Source organism: Schistocerca nitens, chromosome 6 (assembly GCF_023898315.1).
Source record: "Schistocerca nitens isolate TAMUIC-IGC-003100 chromosome 6, iqSchNite1.1, whole genome shotgun sequence".
Taxonomy (NCBI): domain Eukaryota; kingdom Metazoa; phylum Arthropoda; class Insecta; order Orthoptera; family Acrididae; genus Schistocerca; species Schistocerca nitens.
In genome coordinates this window covers 694,215,877-694,234,401 of record NC_064619.1, presented here as the reverse complement: position 1 = coordinate 694,234,401, position 18,525 = coordinate 694,215,877, and the positions used below count along the sequence as shown (strand labels likewise).

The 18,525-nt window shown below is 39.0% G+C and overlaps 1 protein-coding gene across 1 annotated transcript; it reads left to right on the top strand.

The window, feature by feature from the left end:
• Positions 1 to 744: 744 nt before the first annotated feature.
• Positions 745 to 17,496, top strand: LOC126262360 (chromatin-remodeling ATPase INO80-like). Its single transcript, XM_049958945.1, has 3 exons — positions 745 to 4,524; positions 13,527 to 14,207; positions 16,053 to 17,496. Exons 1-3 carry the CDS (start codon positions 1,330 to 1,332, stop codon positions 16,860 to 16,862), a joined length of 4,686 nt encoding a protein of 1,561 aa, XP_049814902.1. The 5' UTR covers positions 745 to 1,329; the 3' UTR covers positions 16,863 to 17,496.
• The last annotated feature ends 1,029 nt before the right edge of the window (positions 17,497 to 18,525 follow it).

The following is an 18,525-nucleotide window of genomic DNA, read 5'->3' as shown; positions in this document are numbered from 1 at the left end:
TTCCCACCTTTAATTGGGGGTCATATTCTGCGGTGATCTGGTAGCAGCTAACGGAGTTTCCAGAATTCAAAAAGGGCCATTAGAACATAAAGGATGTAAGCCTACAAAGTCCTGTAAGCCCCTGTTTAAGAATTTAGGTATTCTATCTTATATTTGTCTTACAGAGACTCTTTCTTTAACTAGCGCAATGAGAAAGGAATAGGAGCTATTTAAACAGTCAGAAACGTCACCATAGCAATGTTGTTGTTCTTATCTCCAGTCGAAAGCATGGTTTGATGCAGCTCTCCACACTGTGGAACTCTATCCTGTACAAGCCTCTTCATCTCCGAATGATTACTGTAGCCTACATCCTTTTGAACCTGCTTACTGTATTCATTTCTTCAACAACTTCAACTATGTAAGAAGTAAGTAAATTCCAGGAGCAAATACAAAATAACAGAAGCAAAAAAATAACAAAGAGTGCAAGCGAAATGAGAATAAGTAAGTGAAGGTAGGCAAGCGTAGCACACGTCTCGCAGCTACTTTCAGAATGGTAGAACATGTACAGGCAAGTGTTCTCTAAAACCGAGTGGGTATGGTTACGTTATGTCAATTTCCAGTCCGAAACGTCTGCGCAGCCAGGCGTTTTACTGGCGCGAGACACTCCACTCTGTTCCCTGCCGGCGCTGTAGCCGTATACTCTTTGTTTGGGTATTGCTGTATAATCTTTGCATATCCAAGTTCAATCAATGATGGCGTCGAGAAATATCAAAGTTGCTCAAAAGGAGCGAGAACACTGTAGATTTCGAATCACTTTGAGTTTCGAAATTGGATAGTTGAATAACCAGTGAAATGGTCTTGAAAGTTCATAAATGGCCAATATTATTTCAGCACATTTTATTTTTATACAGTTTGCATGCAGTGGTGTTTAAACATGTTTTCTAAACGCGACGCTAACCTAGATTTATGTGGTTTGTGAAGTAACATGGCTTGAATATGTGGAATCTAAGCATGTCAGTGCTTTTACGTTCCGTACTGTATCGCAGAGATTGCACGTGAGAGACACCATAATGTGGAGCGCAATGGAGCTGCGAAATACCATATATAATCGTACGTCTAGTTGTGCATCAGTTTGTGAAGTTAGATTATTATCTACCTACAACAACAGTTTGTCATGACGGTGTTGTTTGGTTACGAGTAACTTCAAACGGTGTTCCGTAAAATTGTTGGACGAGATCTTCGTGTGTGGATGTTTATCAACATGGAACACATGCAGCTGATGTTTATTGATGTAGCATATTAAAGAGTAACCAGTTTACATATTTACATGATTTAATTTAAGTACATAAAATGGCTAGTTCTTCGACACCCGCTGCTACAGAAATTGCAGAACCACTGCATATTCAACTCCTAAAGAAGTATCTCGATGTGGGGCCCTTCCTGTCGTATGTGGAAAAAATTTTCAATACGCCTGTAAATGAGAGTGACCTTTCTTCAGATTCTGATGCCGAATTATCGGAAGACTTGAAAGGAAAACTATTTGCCTATGGATTCTCCACGAAAGAAGAAAGGCGTTCAGACCGTGTACGTCTGTATAATTTTGAAGATGTGAGGACTGACAGATTGTGGCTCAGAGACATTCTTGTGAGTGACACATCGAGTTCTTCTGATGAAGATGTACCTCCAAGAGAGAGACTGCAGAGAATGCTTAAAATGCATGTACTTAGAAAAAAGTATCAGAAGAAATTCTATGAAGATCCACAGAACCACCAGTATCAATATTATGGCTCAGGGCTTGTGTCAAATTATGACAGGTTCCCTGAACATCAGAAATTTGTCCAGGGAACCAAGAGAAAGAGAAAGGAGAGAAAACAAGAAACAAAACCTCGGAAAATGAGGAAAGTAACAACAAAGGAGCAGAATGCCGCATCTGATGCTAAGGATGCAAGTGTTGCAGATGATACAGAATGTGAAGATGGATACACAAATGTGAAGGAGGAGGATCCAGATTCACTCTTTGAAAATCCACCATCTCTGAAGAGTACACGTGCCAAGAGAAAATCATATAAAATGGCAGAGATCATGACAGCAAGAAGAAAGAAAATTTTTGCAATGCTTGCAAAACGAGAACTTGGAAAAATTCAACGTGCAAAAGTAAACAACCATAAAGAAGTTCTTGCTTCATGCAGACGAATGGCACATGGTTGTATGCGTGCATGTCGTCAGAAGGCTGTGCAGTCTCAGAAGAATATGAAGGAAACAGTATGGCGAGCAAAACGCCTTACAAGGGAAATGCAGTCGTACTGGAAGAGGTATGATCGTGTAGAACGTGAAGCAAGGCGTCGTCTGGAGAGAGAGGCAGAGGAACAACGTCGATTGGATGTAGAGTTGATGGAAGCAAAGCGGCAGCAGCGTAAACTCAATTTCCTTATTACACAGACTGAATTGTATGCCCATTTCATGTCACGTAAGCTTGGCAGTGGTTCTCAGGAAGAGAGACTTCGCATTCTTAGCCAACTTGAAGAGGAAAAGCTGCCACGACTTGCAGCGTTTGATGATTATGATGGTGAGCAAATGAAACAGAAGGCAGAAAGAAATGTTCGTGAAGCAGTGACAGCAGAGCGCAATCGATCCAATCAGTTCTACAAGGGTACAAGTGATGGAATTGCTGGCCGTGACTTTGGGGATGATCTAAGCTTAAGTGAGACTGGTGTCAGTGCTGTTGATGAACGTCCTCAACCCTCCATTTTTAAAGGACAATTGAAACATTATCAGTTGAAAGGAATGAATTGGATTGCTAATCTTTATGATCAAGGCATCAATGGTATTTTGGCAGATGAGATGGGTCTGGGAAAGACTGTGCAATCCATTGCATTTTTATGTCATGTAGCTGAGAAGTATGACATATGGGGACCATTTCTGGTTATCTCTCCTGCATCCACTCTACATAACTGGCAACAAGAGATGGCTCGGTTTGTACCAGAATTCAAGGTGGTTCCGTATTGGGGAAGTCCACAAGAAAGAAAGATTCTGCGACAGTTCTGGCATCGGAAGGATATGCATACAAGAGATGCAAGTTTTCATGTTGTCATCACAAGTTACCAACTTGTTATTACTGATCTAAAATATTTTAATCGTATAAAATGGCAGTATCTTGTCTTGGATGAAGCTCAAGCTCTAAAGAGCACCAACAGCGTTCGATGGAAGATGCTTTTGGGGTTTACCTGTCGAAATCGTCTTCTGCTAAGTGGAACACCAATACAGAACAGCATGGCTGAACTGTGGGCACTGTTGCATTTTATTATGCCAACTCTGTTTGATTCTCATGAAGAATTTAATGAATGGTTCTCTAAGGATATTGAAAACCATGCTGAAAACAAGACAGGTATTGATGAGAAACACTTATCACGGTTGCACATGATACTGAAGCCATTTATGTTGCGTAGGATCAAGAAGGATGTAGAAAATGAGCTCTCTGATAAGATTGAGGTAATGATGTACTGCCCTTTGACAACTCGCCAGAAGTTGTTGTACGATGCGCTAAAGAAAAAGATTCGTATTGAAGATCTTTTGTACTCATCCGCCGGTTCTAGTCAGTCATCCCAGAATCTCACTTCCAATTTGCTTAATCTAGTAATGCAGTTTCGGAAGGTCTGTAATCACCCAGAGTTATTTGAAAGACGTAGTGCAAAGTCTCCTTATTTTTTTAAATTATCTGATTATTTACTACCTCGATTGATTTATGATGACGGTATTCTATGTCACAGCTTCCCCAGTAAGAAGCATATCTTATATAATCATTTGAATATATTTGCACCTCACTATGTCCACAGTTCTCTACTAGATGATGATGCTTCAGGACAGATAAAGTGTTTCTCATTCTCTAATTTGGCTGGCATTTCTCCAACAGAAATCAGTGATGTAGCTTTGGGAGGACTTTCAAGGGCGCTAATGTTTCTTCCGGCAGTTTATAAGCTTCAAGAAAAGATTTTCTTCTGGAATTATTGTGGTCTCCTAGACACTTCATTCAAGTGGCGGTATCTGCTACTGCTACAGCCCTTGCGTGTCACATCAGCTCCATCTCTATCGTGTAGTATTGTATTGAGTCATTTAGTCTTTACATCAGTTTCTAGCACGGAAAATACAATATATTGTCACACACAGCACATACATACCTCTATCCCAGAAACTCCAGAGCACAGAATCCACCGAAGCCGTGCAGCTTTTCTCGATAGGCAGCGAAATACTGATTTTAGGAAGCTTGTTGGTGGCTTAGGAGTGATACAACCTGAAGTAGACACAGCTGATGCAGATGGTGGACACAGTGAGATGTTTGCATGTGATGTGTGGATACAAGATGAAGAGGCAGATGAACAAGAGCACTGGGCACTGCCTCCACAGAGTCCCACTGAGGTGGAGGCTGATGGTGAAGCTGATGGGGAAATTGAAGGAGAGCAACCAAGTTCACCAGTTTTATCATCCGCAGAGACTCATTCTCCACCATCCCAAACAGGAAAGGGACGTGGGAGTAAAGAAAGAAGCAGGGTAAGAAAAATGATTTGAATTAAATTACGTTGTTGACTATTTGTCAATTACAAAAATGAGTCGGTTATGTTTTTATGTTGTATGGTTTGGATACATGGTTCTGGTATTGTATTTTTGAAACTGTGATTTCCTGAGAATGTGACTACTTGCTTGTAATTACTCAGTAGTTTCCCTATGGTTACTTATTATCACTAACTTACATTATTGTCGTATGCTAACAGAAATTTCAAGGTGACACAATAAAGAGAAAAGGCAGCCATTCACTGTGTGATAAATAGACATGCAACGGCACAAAATTTTTGCTAGTCTTAGAGCTACGGCAAAAATGTGTGTGTGTGTGTGTGTGTGTGAGAGAGAGAGAGAGAGAGAGAGAGAGAGAGAGAGAGAGAGAGAGAGAGATATCTCAATGTACATTCCACAGAAATAATGTAGATGGGAAGTAAACATTATGAATGTCACTGCTCTCTTGTACATCTGTATGCACACATGTATCACATTCCACATCATCATTATCTCATAGGTGAAACCTGAGGTCAGGTATTGGTAGGATAAGAAAATGGATCAGGAGCTCGAAAGCTAGTAAAATTTTCTGTACTATTGTATGTCAATTTAGGCTGTAGACTGATCAGTGGGGAGAGATTAATGAATTCCTGTCCTCATTTTTTGTATTTATTGGAGTATTTTAATTAATGAATTAAAATTGTATCATGGTATTCATATATTACATGAGGATGATCTTGGATGAAAACCTGAAATTGAGTGAAGATATGCAAATGAAGTCATCTTGTGTTAGCTCGCAAACATCTTTATCATTTTAATGTACATTTTTATAAGGCATGAGTTTTATTTATTTATTAACCTAAAGACCATTTGGTACAATAGTATCAGACATGTCAGAAACAGATAGAAATGATATACATGTATAAAACATTTACAAATGGGATAAGGCTAAAGGAAAGAAGTTACTTTTAGGAGATGTAACAAGATTTTCTTTCTCTGTGTCAGTGTGTTACATAGTAGGTACTGCTTCTGTAGTTACATTGCTATTTTTATATTCCATGAGTCATAACTGCGACGTTTCACAAAGATGTGGAAGCAGCCTGTCCAGAAAGATGTCACTATATGCTGACCATTTAGGAGGATTCAATTGTTATGGTTGGGACAGTTGAACTAAATTTTTCAATAATCAAAAGCTAGTGTAGTGTTACAAAAAGTAGAAACAGAAATAAATTAAAAATTGAGTGACAATCATATGTCCCTGTAAATCTGAATATCAGAAGTTTAAAAAGTGAACTGTTAGTAATATCGTTAAAACTTTGTCACAGATGGGACAGCAGGTTGATGTAAAATTGAATGTCCATCAACATTTTACAAGAACTCTTGAAAACACTGAATTCACATTAATAAAACAATTATCTACATGATGAAATATCAGTAAACCTTACATTAATATAATAGAGGGAAACATTCCACGTGGGAAAAATATATCTAAAAACAAAGATGATGTGACTTACCGAACGAAAGCGCTGGCAGGTCGATAGACACACAAACAAACACAAACACACACACAAAATTCAAGCTTTCGCAACAAACTGTTGCCTCATCAGGAAAGAAGGAAAGACGAAAGGATGTGGGTTTTAAGGGAGAGGGTAAGGAGTCATTCCAATCCCGGGAGCGGAAAGACTTACCTTGGGGGGAAAAAAGGACAGGTATACACTCGCGCGCGCGCACACACACACACACACACACACACACACACACACACACACACACACACACACACACATATCCATCCACACATATACAGACACAAGCAGACATATTTGTCTTTAAATATGTCTGCTTGTGTCTGTATATGTGTGGATGGATATGTGTGTGTGTGTGTGTGTGTGCGCGCGCGCGCGCGCGAGTGTATACCTGTCCTTTTTTCCCCCTAGGGTAAGTCTTTCCGCTCCCGGGATTGGAATGACTCCTTACCCTCTCCCTTAAAACCCACATCCTTTCGTCTTTCCCTCTCCTTCCCCTCTTTCCTGATGAGGCAACAGTTTGTTGCGAAAGCTTGAATTTTGTGTGTGTGTTTGTGTTTGTTTGTGTGTCTATTGACCTGCCAGCGCTTTCGTTCGGTAAGACACATCATCTTTGTTTTTAGATAAACCTTAAATTATTAATACTTATTTATAAAAATTGACATTTTATTTCTTTATCAGTTAAAATTAATTTTATTGCATCTGTTTTGGGTGAAACAGTAGTTTACATATTTAGACTTAACTTTCTAGTTAAATAACCTTGTAGGAAAGTTTTGCTACCTATAAATAAGATACATTTCAATGCAGTGTTATTCTAAAGTCCTGAGTCTCTAATTATTTCACTTTAAAAAATCTACCACCGAAAAAGAACTATGTGGTTGACCACTCATCTGCTTTCAGAAATGTTTAAATATCTGAAAACTCATAATAGGAGGTGGTCCTGATAGGTTTGCTGTCTTGATTCAGGAGAACAGCAAGAACATATTCAAACACCAAGTAGAATACAACCTTTGCATCAATTTTGGACACATTTGTTGAGTTGCATACAGATCTCCTGCACATAATCTGTATTTCTCCATTCTCTTCAAATGCTCTCTGTGCCATTGGAGCACCCCTATATTTGGCTTAATTCCTTCTATCGGTGCAAAACTCCACCAAAATAAATTTTACTGGCATGATTGTTTCCACAGCTACTTCTGAGCCAGCAGCTTCTTTGACATTGTGTCTGCAGATTATCGAGATATTGTTTTCTGTCACTTATCATAGAATCCTTATGGATACACAGTATCTGGATTTTTTTTCTGCTAGCTAACGCTCCCCCCCCCCCCCCCCCCCCCCCGTCACTGGGTCCACAATAGACTTGACATCCTTTATGCAAGGTGTTTGCCTTCTGATTTTATCACATTTGAAAAAGTTTTGTATTTTGACCAGATTACCATCTAAGTTTATGAGATGAAATTTTCAATTTGATTGCATACCAAGAAAACCAGCTTTGCTACCTTTTAAAGTAGGCTTTCCCGTACGAGATTTTTATGTCTTTCTTTTGGGGGGGCGGGGGGGGGGGGGGGGGCTGGAAGCAATCCTTTTTTTACCCAAGAAACAGCATTGGTGAGAGACTGACAACATTTATATGGCTAAGAGACCTGGGTTTCCAGTTACAAACTTGTTTTCAGTCAATACATATTTTAGTTTAAGCCTGCCTTCTCTTTTTCTTTCAGCTTTCTACTCACAGTATTAAATAACATATTTTTCCCAGGCCAGGAGGATCCTTCTTCATGGTTTCCTGTCTTCTGTATTGTTCCTTTTCTTTCTTTTTATAGATTTACTTGGTGGCGTCTTTCTGCAACTTTTCTTGAAGTTTTCTAATATTCTCTGCTGATATTGTTTCCCCAATTTTCTGAATAAATAATTAGTCAGTATTAGTGTAACCCATTAAGGCGCTAGTTATACCAACCAAAATAACTTAAAAATGACAAGAAGTGTTAAAAGGCTTAGATTTCAGTAAGAATCCTTAAAATTGTCACTGGTGGGACACAATTACTTTCAATATTTATACATGGTCATTTACATGCTGAACACTGCTTTATTGCTCTTCCTCATTTCTTATCTATGATAAACGGTATTTGCTATAATTGCTGAATTAAAGAGTAAACTTTTCATGTTCTTTGTCACAGGTGGGTCACTAAATGCATAGTTATTTTTGTAAATTATCTGCATATTTAATGTTTTACTTTTCTTTGAAAACTCAAGTTTGTCTGAAAAATATGGTTCTGCTCTCTTCACTTAACATTTGAAACAACAGTGGCTGCGGCATAAGTTTAAATACCTGCCAATATAAAAGCCAATCTTGTTGTCCCCCAGTCTCATCTACAGAAGTGCCAACTTTGTTCAACAGTATTTCCTCGAGTAATTTTGTAACTTGGGTCATTTTTTTAAGACAGTAAAATTTAACCTTGTGCATTCAGAAAACTACAACAAAAACTAAGTTAAAAATAAAATTAAAAAAAAAGTAGTCTCAGGCTCAATTTTGTGTTCATGACCCATCACATAATTTTTAAGACTTGTTCTTTGTGTTTCTTCTTAAGTGGAGTAGGAATTGTCACGTTGATAAGTTCAGTTTGTGTTTGAAGTTAATTTTATTACCTATTAAATCTGCTAAAATCCTCTTATTAGAATGCAACAAAAGACTGAGTGAAAGTATAGAAGTCAGCTGAATCTTTTTTAATGTTCTGTGAACCATATAATTATGTTTGCTTACAATGCTTCACATTTTGCAGTGAATTATTTTTGATTTTGTTGTGTCATCAGATTTATTACATAGATGTAGCCTCACAATGTTCAGATACTTGTCAATCAGGGGCTGCACACTGCAATCTGCCTGGGAATTTGTTTCTTTTGACACGTCCTGAACTCAATCTATAGATTACAATGTAAGATATATAAAGTGTATAGATTTAATCAGTTATATTCTCATAACATTTACCAGCTGGAATGATTAACTTGTACTTTAATATTACATTGTCCACTGTTTGACTCGCTCCCTTGTTTCTTGGTTTAAAAGCCAGAAGACTATGCCACATCTGGATGATTCTGAAATGTGTTTTATACAAACAAAGAACAAATCTATTGGGTTGGTGCAAAAGTCCATGCCATTCTTTATAGGGTTAGTGCCACTGCATTGTGAAGATTAATGTTTTGTTATTCAGTTCTTTTTCGTCGGTTTAGAGTTTTATTGTTGCGGACAGGGATGTGAAATTAACAGCTCATTTGGCCAGTTTCAAGGCTAATCAGTAAAAGTAGTCAGCACGTGCATCAAGCTCACTCATTACTTGTGAGATTGGCAGCTGTGGCAGAGGGGTAGCGAGTAACTCGTGGCTCAAGCACAGGTGCACGCAAGAAAGGTGACGTCAGTCATATTCATAGTGGAAGGGAAATCGGTGAAGTGTAATAATGACTGACCCATGACGAAGTGCACACTGATAAGTAAACATTTGTTGAGTAAGTTATTTCATCATCATCATAATATTTGAATCTTTGCATTTCCTTGCTCTTTTGTTTAGAAACATTGTAATATGAGGAAATGGCCACACACTTTGTTTGTCGAGCATTTGTCTAGAAGTAAAATTTGTGTCATCATACCCTCTTTATGAAATCGTTTGATTTAAGTTACATGGAAGAAATAACATTTTTATGGTATTTAAATGAAAAATAAAATTAATAATGGGAGATAAATGAGTAGGTCAATGGAGGCGTCCGATCCCACCCATCGGCTTTGACCCGTGACGTAAGGGTGTTGTGATTTGTGATGTCATGACGGTGCGGAGTTTAGTTTATGAGTGTGTTGTGTTTGTAGGTGTCATCTTGTTGCGGTTGGTGGTGTCCTCTGGTGGTGTGTGTGTGTGTGTGTGTGTGTGTGTGTGTATGTGTGTGTGTGTGTGTCTGATTGGGGTGGCTGACCTAGTGTGTACAGCCAGAACTTTTTTGTGGTAAGTAGTTTTTTTTGGGTGGGGGTCTATTGTTCGCGCATTATGATGATCGGTGGGGTTTTTATGTGTTGTTGGGTCAGTGTTACTTACTGCATGTGTTGGTGGTTGATGTTTTGGCACTTGTGTTTATTTTATGTATCTTTGGGGTAGTACTCAGTTTCAATTTTTTTAGTATCATCAGTTGTATTTGAGCTACATAGGTAATGAGAAGTGACCGATTCCAATTTGTCGTCGTAGCCATGTTTGTTTTGGTATCATGAGCTGTTGTTGACCTATATAGATCAAGGGAACTGTTCGATTCCAATGTGTCGTAGCTATGTGTGTTTTTGTATCATGAGCTGCTTTTGACATACACAGGTCAAGGGAAGTGTCAGATTCCAATGTGTCGTCGTTGCTATGTGTGTTTTGGTATCGTGAGCTGCTGCTGAGCATATAGGTTCAAGGGAAGTGTCAGAATCCAATTTTTGTTGTTTTACATGTTGGTTTTGTGGTATCGACAGTTGCAGTGTGATTATAATTTTTGGAGTAGTTGGTTTTAATTTTGTGGTATCGACAATTGCAGTTGAGCTGTCTAGGTGGAGAGAAGTGATTGATTCTTGTCGACATTGTAAGTGTAGCGGAATTTAGGGATTTTGTGGTGTTTCTGTGTTGTCGTTTTATGTGGTTTGGGATTGTGGTTGTGTCTGTATGTGTTTATATTTATATCTAAAACAAAGATGATGTGACTTACCAAACGAAAGCACTGGCACGTCGATAGACACACAAACATACACACAAACATACACACAAACTGTTGCCTCATCAGGAAAGAGGTAAGGAGAGGGAAAGACGAAAGGATGTGGGTTTTAAGGGAGAGGGTAAGGAGTCATTCCAATCCCGGGAGCGGAAAGACTTACCTTAGGGGGAAAAAAGGACGGGTATACACTCGCGCGCACACACACACATCCATCCACACATATAATTGGAATGACTCCTTACCCTCTCCCTTAAAACCCACATCCTTTTCTTTCCCTCTCCTTACCTCTTTCCTAATGAGGCAACAGTTTGTTGCGAAAGCTTGAATTTTGTGTGTATGTTTGTGTTTGTTTGTGTGTCTATCGACGTGCCAGCGCTTCCGTTTGGTAAGTCACATCATCTTTGTTTTAGATATATTTTTCCCACGTGGAATGTTTCCCTCTATTAATTTATGTGTTTATATTTAGTTAGTCCCCATCCAAAAACCCCCAATTTTCCGCAATGGACGCGTTAGTTTGATTATACTTTTGGAGGCAGATGTGTTTGTTGGTTTTATATGTATTTAGATGTTTGTTGTCGTGTTTATGTAATGACGTCATAGGCGCCGTATTGGAGACATTGAGAATGGTCGTTTACGCCACATTGGTGACATCATGGGTCAAAGCAGCCGGGTGGAATCGGACGCTTCTGTAATCTGTAAATGAGTCATAACAGTTCCTTTAGTAAATAAGAAATATTTAAAAGATCCTGAACCTTCATCGGTTACTGAGCTTCTGGCTTCATGTGAAACTGATACAACTTAAATTAGATGATGAGCAAAATAAATCCATAAATTTTCATAATTTCAATCCACCACCCTTCAGAAATTAAAAGAGGTATGAAAATAAAATTTATGCACTCTTATTTCAAATGATTGTAAGAGCAAAAAAGGGAAACTTCAGGAAAATTCTATAACATTCTCTTTGTCATCTCATTCATCTAACACGAAATGACAAAAATTCCTTGTTAAATTAAGCAGCTACAGGAACTATTATGGCTTGTTCCTGGTCCATCCAGTGGAACATACATCCCATCTGCTAACATTCATTAAACACACTCCTACGTCGTCATGGCACTGCGACAAACGGTACATGAGTATTAATAAGTCTCAAGAGGGCAATGGTGACTTTCAGGCTCTCCGCACCAATGATGTCTATATCACTGGCTCCTGCCACCCTTTCATCTCATAGCTGTGAGGAAGCAACACAGCTGCTGCAAGTCTAAATTCTGGGATAACTAGCTCTGCTAACTAGTATGAAGTGTCAAAAGAGAAAAATGAATGCTTTCAACACATTTTATTCTTAAAGTTTAATCGAGGGACTAGGGCTGCAGAATCCTTGAGAAGAGTTTGGGGTGTGTGTAGGAGGGAATCACTTTGAGAGAATGGCAATGCAATTGTTTTCTCATTAGCGAGAAGGAAAGCTTGACTTACCTGATTAACCACATTCTGGAGACCTCTTTTTGATAAATACTAAGTAAATTATTTAGTTCATGATAATCCTCACCAAAACAATGTGTGAACTGGCACAAATTAAGGAATTTAATCACTAAACCATTCTGTGCCATTTATGTTAATTGGGTGATTTGCAGGAATTGGGTACATGGGTACTACTATCAAGTCCTTTTTTAGCTGTTCTAACTACATTTGTTCATACTAATTTTCCAATGGGTTCCTAAGAACCTCTTCATTAAGTGCATATAAACCACAATCTCTCTCTCTCTCTCTCTCTCTCTCTCTCTGTCTGTCTGTCTCTCTCTCTCTCTCTCTCTCTTTCTGTCTGTGTGTGTGTGTGTGGGGGGGGGGGGGGGGGCCACGTGCGCTAGCTGGCTCATTACCATTTGGCTTGTCATAGATACGAGCAATTCCGTGGCAACATTGTTCCCGGTGATGAGAAATGTTACATGTACGTGAACTTAAAGAAGAGGAAATAATGTTTCAGCCTTTCAAAAAAAGAAGTAGCCTTGTGAAGGATTGTGCACACCTTCAAAAAGAATTGTATTCTGTGTTGAGTGGAACCAAACTGGCATTCTTCATCATGCATTGCTGCTAAGAAATGAAACAATAATAGTCGCTGTGTACTGAACAGCTCAACAGCTAAGAGGACTCTGTGTTGCTATTGAAAACAAAACATTTGTTAGACCTTTGTTGTTACTCCACAATGATGCATATCTGCATATGGCCAGAATTCACCAGACGTAGCCACTTTTGGTTATCATCTTTCCTGATCTCTAATATAGAGGGCCAAGTGTTTCTGGCTAATGGATTTCTTCAACTCAAAACCATAAGTTCTAAATTATCAGTCTTGTTAATGAGTTTGATACTCATTTTGATGGGTTGTCCCCTTCAGTTTTGCTATGCCTATTGTAGTTTCACTGGAACCCCATTGGTTATCATCTTCAGGGTTCCTTCAGGACTTTCACAGCTAACATAGCGGTCTTGAGGCACACTTTCTTTGCTTGTACAGAAAATCGCCTTCTTTAATCTGTTGCCCCTCTCCCACGATGTGGGCAAGTGTGCTGTATTGTAATGTGATGTAGTGTATTTGGCACTAATAAAATAAAATCATGGCATCGTAAAAATGGTGTGAACTTCCAACTGACCCAGTAAATGTTGATTGAATGCTGATAAAAAAATGGAATTATTGTAAAGTTTACATCCACATTTTGGACTCGGCAATGATATGGTACAATTAAACAGTATTGTTTCTATTTTTAGGTCAAAGAAGAGGATAATTTCCCTGTTCTTCCTGAATTTCCACACAGACCAAGGAAGCCACGCATACTACCATGTGAACCTACACGTATGCCTCCATTCCTGTTTTCTGGCTGTCCAAAGGCTCATGCGCCACCTCCAGAACTGTACTGTGTCAGCAGAAAAGCAGCGTGGGAACAGCAGGACTTGATGAGGTGGTCATCACCTGAGTCACTCAGTGCCTTGTGGGAAGAATTGTGGGGATCTCCAGCAGGAATTGAGGCAACAGCACCACCTCATGGTTGGTCACGTATTGTACCACCAGATGGCCGATCACTAGTTACAGACTCAGGAAAACTGACTGTTCTAGATGGCCTGTTGAAGAGGCTCCGTGAGCAAGGCCACAGAGTTCTCATCTATTCACAGATGACTCGTATGATAGATCTGCTGGAAGAGTATGCACGCCATCGTAAACTGACGTATATGAGACTTGATGGCTCAAGCAAGATTTCAGAGAGACGAGATATGGTTGCAAGTTTTCAGCAGCGTGAAGATATTTTTGTATTTCTCCTCAGTACTAGGGCTGGAGGCTTGGGTATTAATCTTACAGCAGCAGATACTGTTGTATTCTATGACAGCGATTGGAACCCTACGATTGATCAACAGGCAATGGACAGAGCTCATCGTCTTGGACAAACAAAACAGGTTGGCAAAACATGTATAGAAGTCTCTGAAAATGTATTTTTGCCCTGTAAATGTTAATTTCTTGATGACCGTATGGTATTTTATTATAGAGTTCAAAATGATCTGTCGTTTCTTTTATGAATTTGTAACTTAGTTAATTAAATGTTTGTTTAGTATTAAGTAAATTTCAAGTGGAATCTCCATTTGCTTCTATGATTATATTATGTTATGTAACATGACTTACACCTCTGGAAATTTTGTTCTCTCTGAATTTTGACAGCCCATATCATGATTTAGATTCTATGTTAATCTGCAGTCACAAACTCTGTGAACTCATTATCAGGCCAAAAGAATGTTAGGCCCAATCACAGGAGGATCATGCTTAGAAAGGCATTGTTGTGATCAATTTAGAAAATGGCTAAATTTGATTCTGTATGTCAGAAATTTGCTCGAATTCTCATTTCACCCCCATAATTTATTAATTCAAATACTGCAGGATATGTGAACTGACCGCTTATTGTTTTGCCTATTATTTATATTTTCTAATCTGTTTCATATAACTTTAGCTCAGTTGTATTGAACCTATGGAAAAGCATCTCAGTTTAAGCTCATTTTCAGCAATTTTAATGTTTAACCAAATTAATGTAACTGAAAGGAATGCGTAAAACACGAGAGAGAAAATTCGCGGTGTAATACAAACTATTAGGTAACACTCCCAAAGCTTACCATGTGCTGTGTAAGAACAACATATTTGAATTACGTGTCAGTCTGTTCTCCCACAACTGCTGCTCTGTAATATCTGCACAAGGCAATAATTTTTTCTATGTCTCTCACATTTGTTCTCCGTATGAAAGTATTGGAGGCAAAGGAAAACTTGTAACAGAATAATTCTTTGGAAAGAGTTTTTCATTTATCAGTTTGTATTTTCCATCACTTTTCTGTGTCTCTTGTGGTAAATAAATGGCATGCAGCTCTAGAAAAAGGTTTAGCCAAATAAGAAGATAATTGTCAATTTAAATGGTATTTATTGACACTGCTCTCTTGTTGTTAGACCAATCAAGCAAAGTATATGCCCACTTTCTTGGGTTATGATTTGGAATTAAGCAGAGAGGCTTTACAAATCCCATACCAAACGAAAAATATTGCTGTGACCTAGTTATTAATCTCTCCAAAGAGGGGATGGAATGCTTTGATAGTCTTTAAATTGCTGTTGTAAGAAATGTTGTATTCAGTCTAATATTGTTGTGAGAAAATAAGGAGTATGACTTTTGTTATCTTCATAGTATTGATACTGAAACATCAATTATTTTGTTTCATTTTATGTGTAGCGTACATCAAACTCATGAATAATAAAAATTCTTGATAAAATCAAATACTGGAAAGTCCTGGATGGGAGAACAACAATATGGAGAAAATAATCTGCTGCTCACCTCATACAGGAGGCACTAAGTTGCAGAAAGGCACAATGAAAGAGACTGCTAAAATATTAATTTAACAGACAAAGTTCTTCTGAAATAGAAAACACACACACACACACCCACACACACACACAAAAAGCAGAAGCCACACACACATGCCCACTGTCTCTGGGCACAGTAGCCTTGTTTGTGTGGCTTGTGCGAATGTGTGTGTGTGTGTTTTATTTCAGAAGGAGGAAATTGTCTGAAAGTTTAATATTTTAGCAGTCTCTCTCATTGTGCCTGTCTACAACCAAGCGCATCCTCTGCGTGGTGAGTTGCAACCTGTCCTTTCCATTTTATTAAAAATTCTTACATTTTTAATAGGTTTTGTATTTCCTGCAGTATATTTTTAATATCATTACATGTTTAAGAATTGAAAATAGTAACTGAAATTATTTTCATACAGGTGACAGTGTACCGACTGGTATGCAAGGGCACAATTGAGGAACGCATGCTACAACGTGCACGAGAAAAGAGTGAGATACAACGGATGGTGATCAGTGGTGGAAATTTCAGGCCAGATTCTCTCAAACCAAAAGAAGTAGTATCACTCCTGCTCGGTGATGAAGAAATAGAGAAGAGGTATAGACAGCGTCAGGAAGAGAGACGAGCACGTGCTGCTGCTGATGATGTAGATGGGCGGAAGAGAAAACAGAAGTTGGATGCTGATATGTCAAGAAGGGATAGTGATACTGAAAGTGGCAGCACAGCTACTGGAAGTCTGCCGAGTAGCGTCACAGAAGGAGCCCTCGCAGGTCCCTTGGAAGAATCAGAAGATGGAACACGTTCTCAGATCCTTCCACATGAGGAATTTCCTCCAATACTTGGTCCCACGGGAGTGATTCCTGGACGACCCAGGACTGGTCGCGGAGGAAGACGCGGTAGGCCAAGAGGTTCTAGGCGTGCAATTATTGATGGACGACCTCTACCACAACCTGTGAAACCTCAAGTAGCCCCAGTGAAAGAAGTAGATGTACCTGTTCCTGTCCCAATGCGTCAGCCCGGGCAGGCTCCTCCAGTAGTACGCAGGGGCCCCGGTCGGCCACGACTGCGACCTTTAGGGCCGTCACATCAAGGAGGTAGAGGAGGCAGAGGTTCCAGAGGACCTCGTGGGAGAGGTGCCTCTGGGCCACTCCCTGTACCTCTACCATTGAGATATGATCCGACATCAACACCACCTCCGAGCCCTTTTAACTTTTATTCTCAAACAGAATAGTGTGTGTGTGTGTGTGTGTGTGTGTGTGTGTGTGTGTGTGTGTGTGTGTGTGTGTGTGTACACGTGCACCTGCAGCTTCTGGAGTTTGTTGTTTCACTTTGATTCTGTTTATTAAGAGTATCCATAGCGTATTGGCTGCAGGTAGAATATATGTTGCTGGCGCATTGATACTGAGATGTCTGTGCAAAGTATTTGATCTTTTCTGAGATTTTCCAACCTAAAACCTTCCTATCTGCTATTGTTGTATAGGCTGTCGAAGCTCTATTTTGTTCAGAAGAAGAAAGTGGTTCTGAAGTGATCAAGCATCCCAGTCAAGTGTGCAGTAACCACGGGTTACAAAAAATAGTGCAATTGTTTTAAGACTCATTTTATATAAGGGTGTTTAATTCCTTCCTTTCTGTTGTTCAACTCTCTACTCGGTCACAATTTGTACTAATATTTAATATTTGAATGGAATCATGTCTAACAATATGATATACCTGTGGTATATAAACAAAATGTGCAATTTCAGTGTGGTAGTGAGAATCTAATTCTCCAAATGTGGAATGTTGCCAGTGCCATTAGTGAACTGTTCCCTCTCTTCAGTAGTTGTTTCTGTAAAATTGTAATAAATGTCTCAAATGATGGCTCCAGATCTCTGAATGTATACATAATTTGTGTACATGTCATTTTTGCCTATTTTCTCCTTTTTTCCCATAAATTTGTTGCTTTGTAATGAATGATTGGCAGATAACTCATTCATTGAATGACAACCATCATGTAAACTGTATTTCTAAACAATCTGCAAATCAGGAATTCACCTATATTCTCTTTTCATTGCAAATTTACGTACTTTATTATGCGTAGAATGAAAAACTGCAGTTAATTTTTTGTAAATACCAATAATAAAATCTGCTAAGACAGTAGACAAAAAACATACTGAGAAAAGTCGACTACTAGAGATTGCTGATCAGTAGTTTCAAGTGAAGAGATTATGGAAGAGGGGCTTTCATTTAATCTCCAATATGGCTGTGACCGATGGAGGCTGAATTAAAGCTCTGCATACTTTACAATCATAACTGACTTGACCTAATAGCTACTAAATCCACCATATTGAATATCTTCATACATTAAGTTACTACATTACAAGAAAATTTGATAAATGAAAATTATGCTTATTAACTAGGATATCCAATGCCAAACTCTGCACAATGAGTTACTTTGAGGTCATATTTATCACTTGTGCAATTACAAATTATGTAACTGTTGTGGAATAGCAACAATGTGAAATAGGATAGATTGTTCTTACAGCGTAGAGGAGCCGTTGAGCAGGATACAGGCAGTGTTCAGGACTATGGCCATCTAAGGAGGTATTTTAAAATAAGAACAGGAAGAGATGTAATTCATGATACAGGGTGTAAAAGAGCATGTGTTGGGATGGTGGACAGGCTGCCAGTGGAGTGGAGGGACTATTCTAATTGATTTATGGAGGAGCATGTTGGCAGGTTGGTGGTAACAAGCAGAGACAAAGCCAGTTCTACACTCCTGGAAATGGAAAAAAGAACACATTGACACCGGTGTGTCAGACCCACCATACTTGCTCCGGACACTGCGAGAGGGCTGTACAAGCAATGATCACACGCACGGCACAGCGGACACACCAGGAACCGCGGTGTTGGCCGTC

Bases quoted from the DNA above. Each gene is read 5' to 3' on its own strand.
- LOC126262360 (XM_049958945.1), top strand. From the start codon at position 1,330: ATGGCTAGTTCTTCGACACCCGCTGCTACAGAAATTGCAGAACCACTG. The intron at 4,525-13,526 runs GTAAGAAAAATG...TTCTATTTTTAG, and splicing joins GGAGTAAAGAAAGAAGCAGG to GTCAAAGAAGAGGATAATTT. The intron at 14,208-16,052 runs GTTGGCAAAACA...ATTTTCATACAG, and splicing joins GTCTTGGACAAACAAAACAG to GTGACAGTGTACCGACTGGT.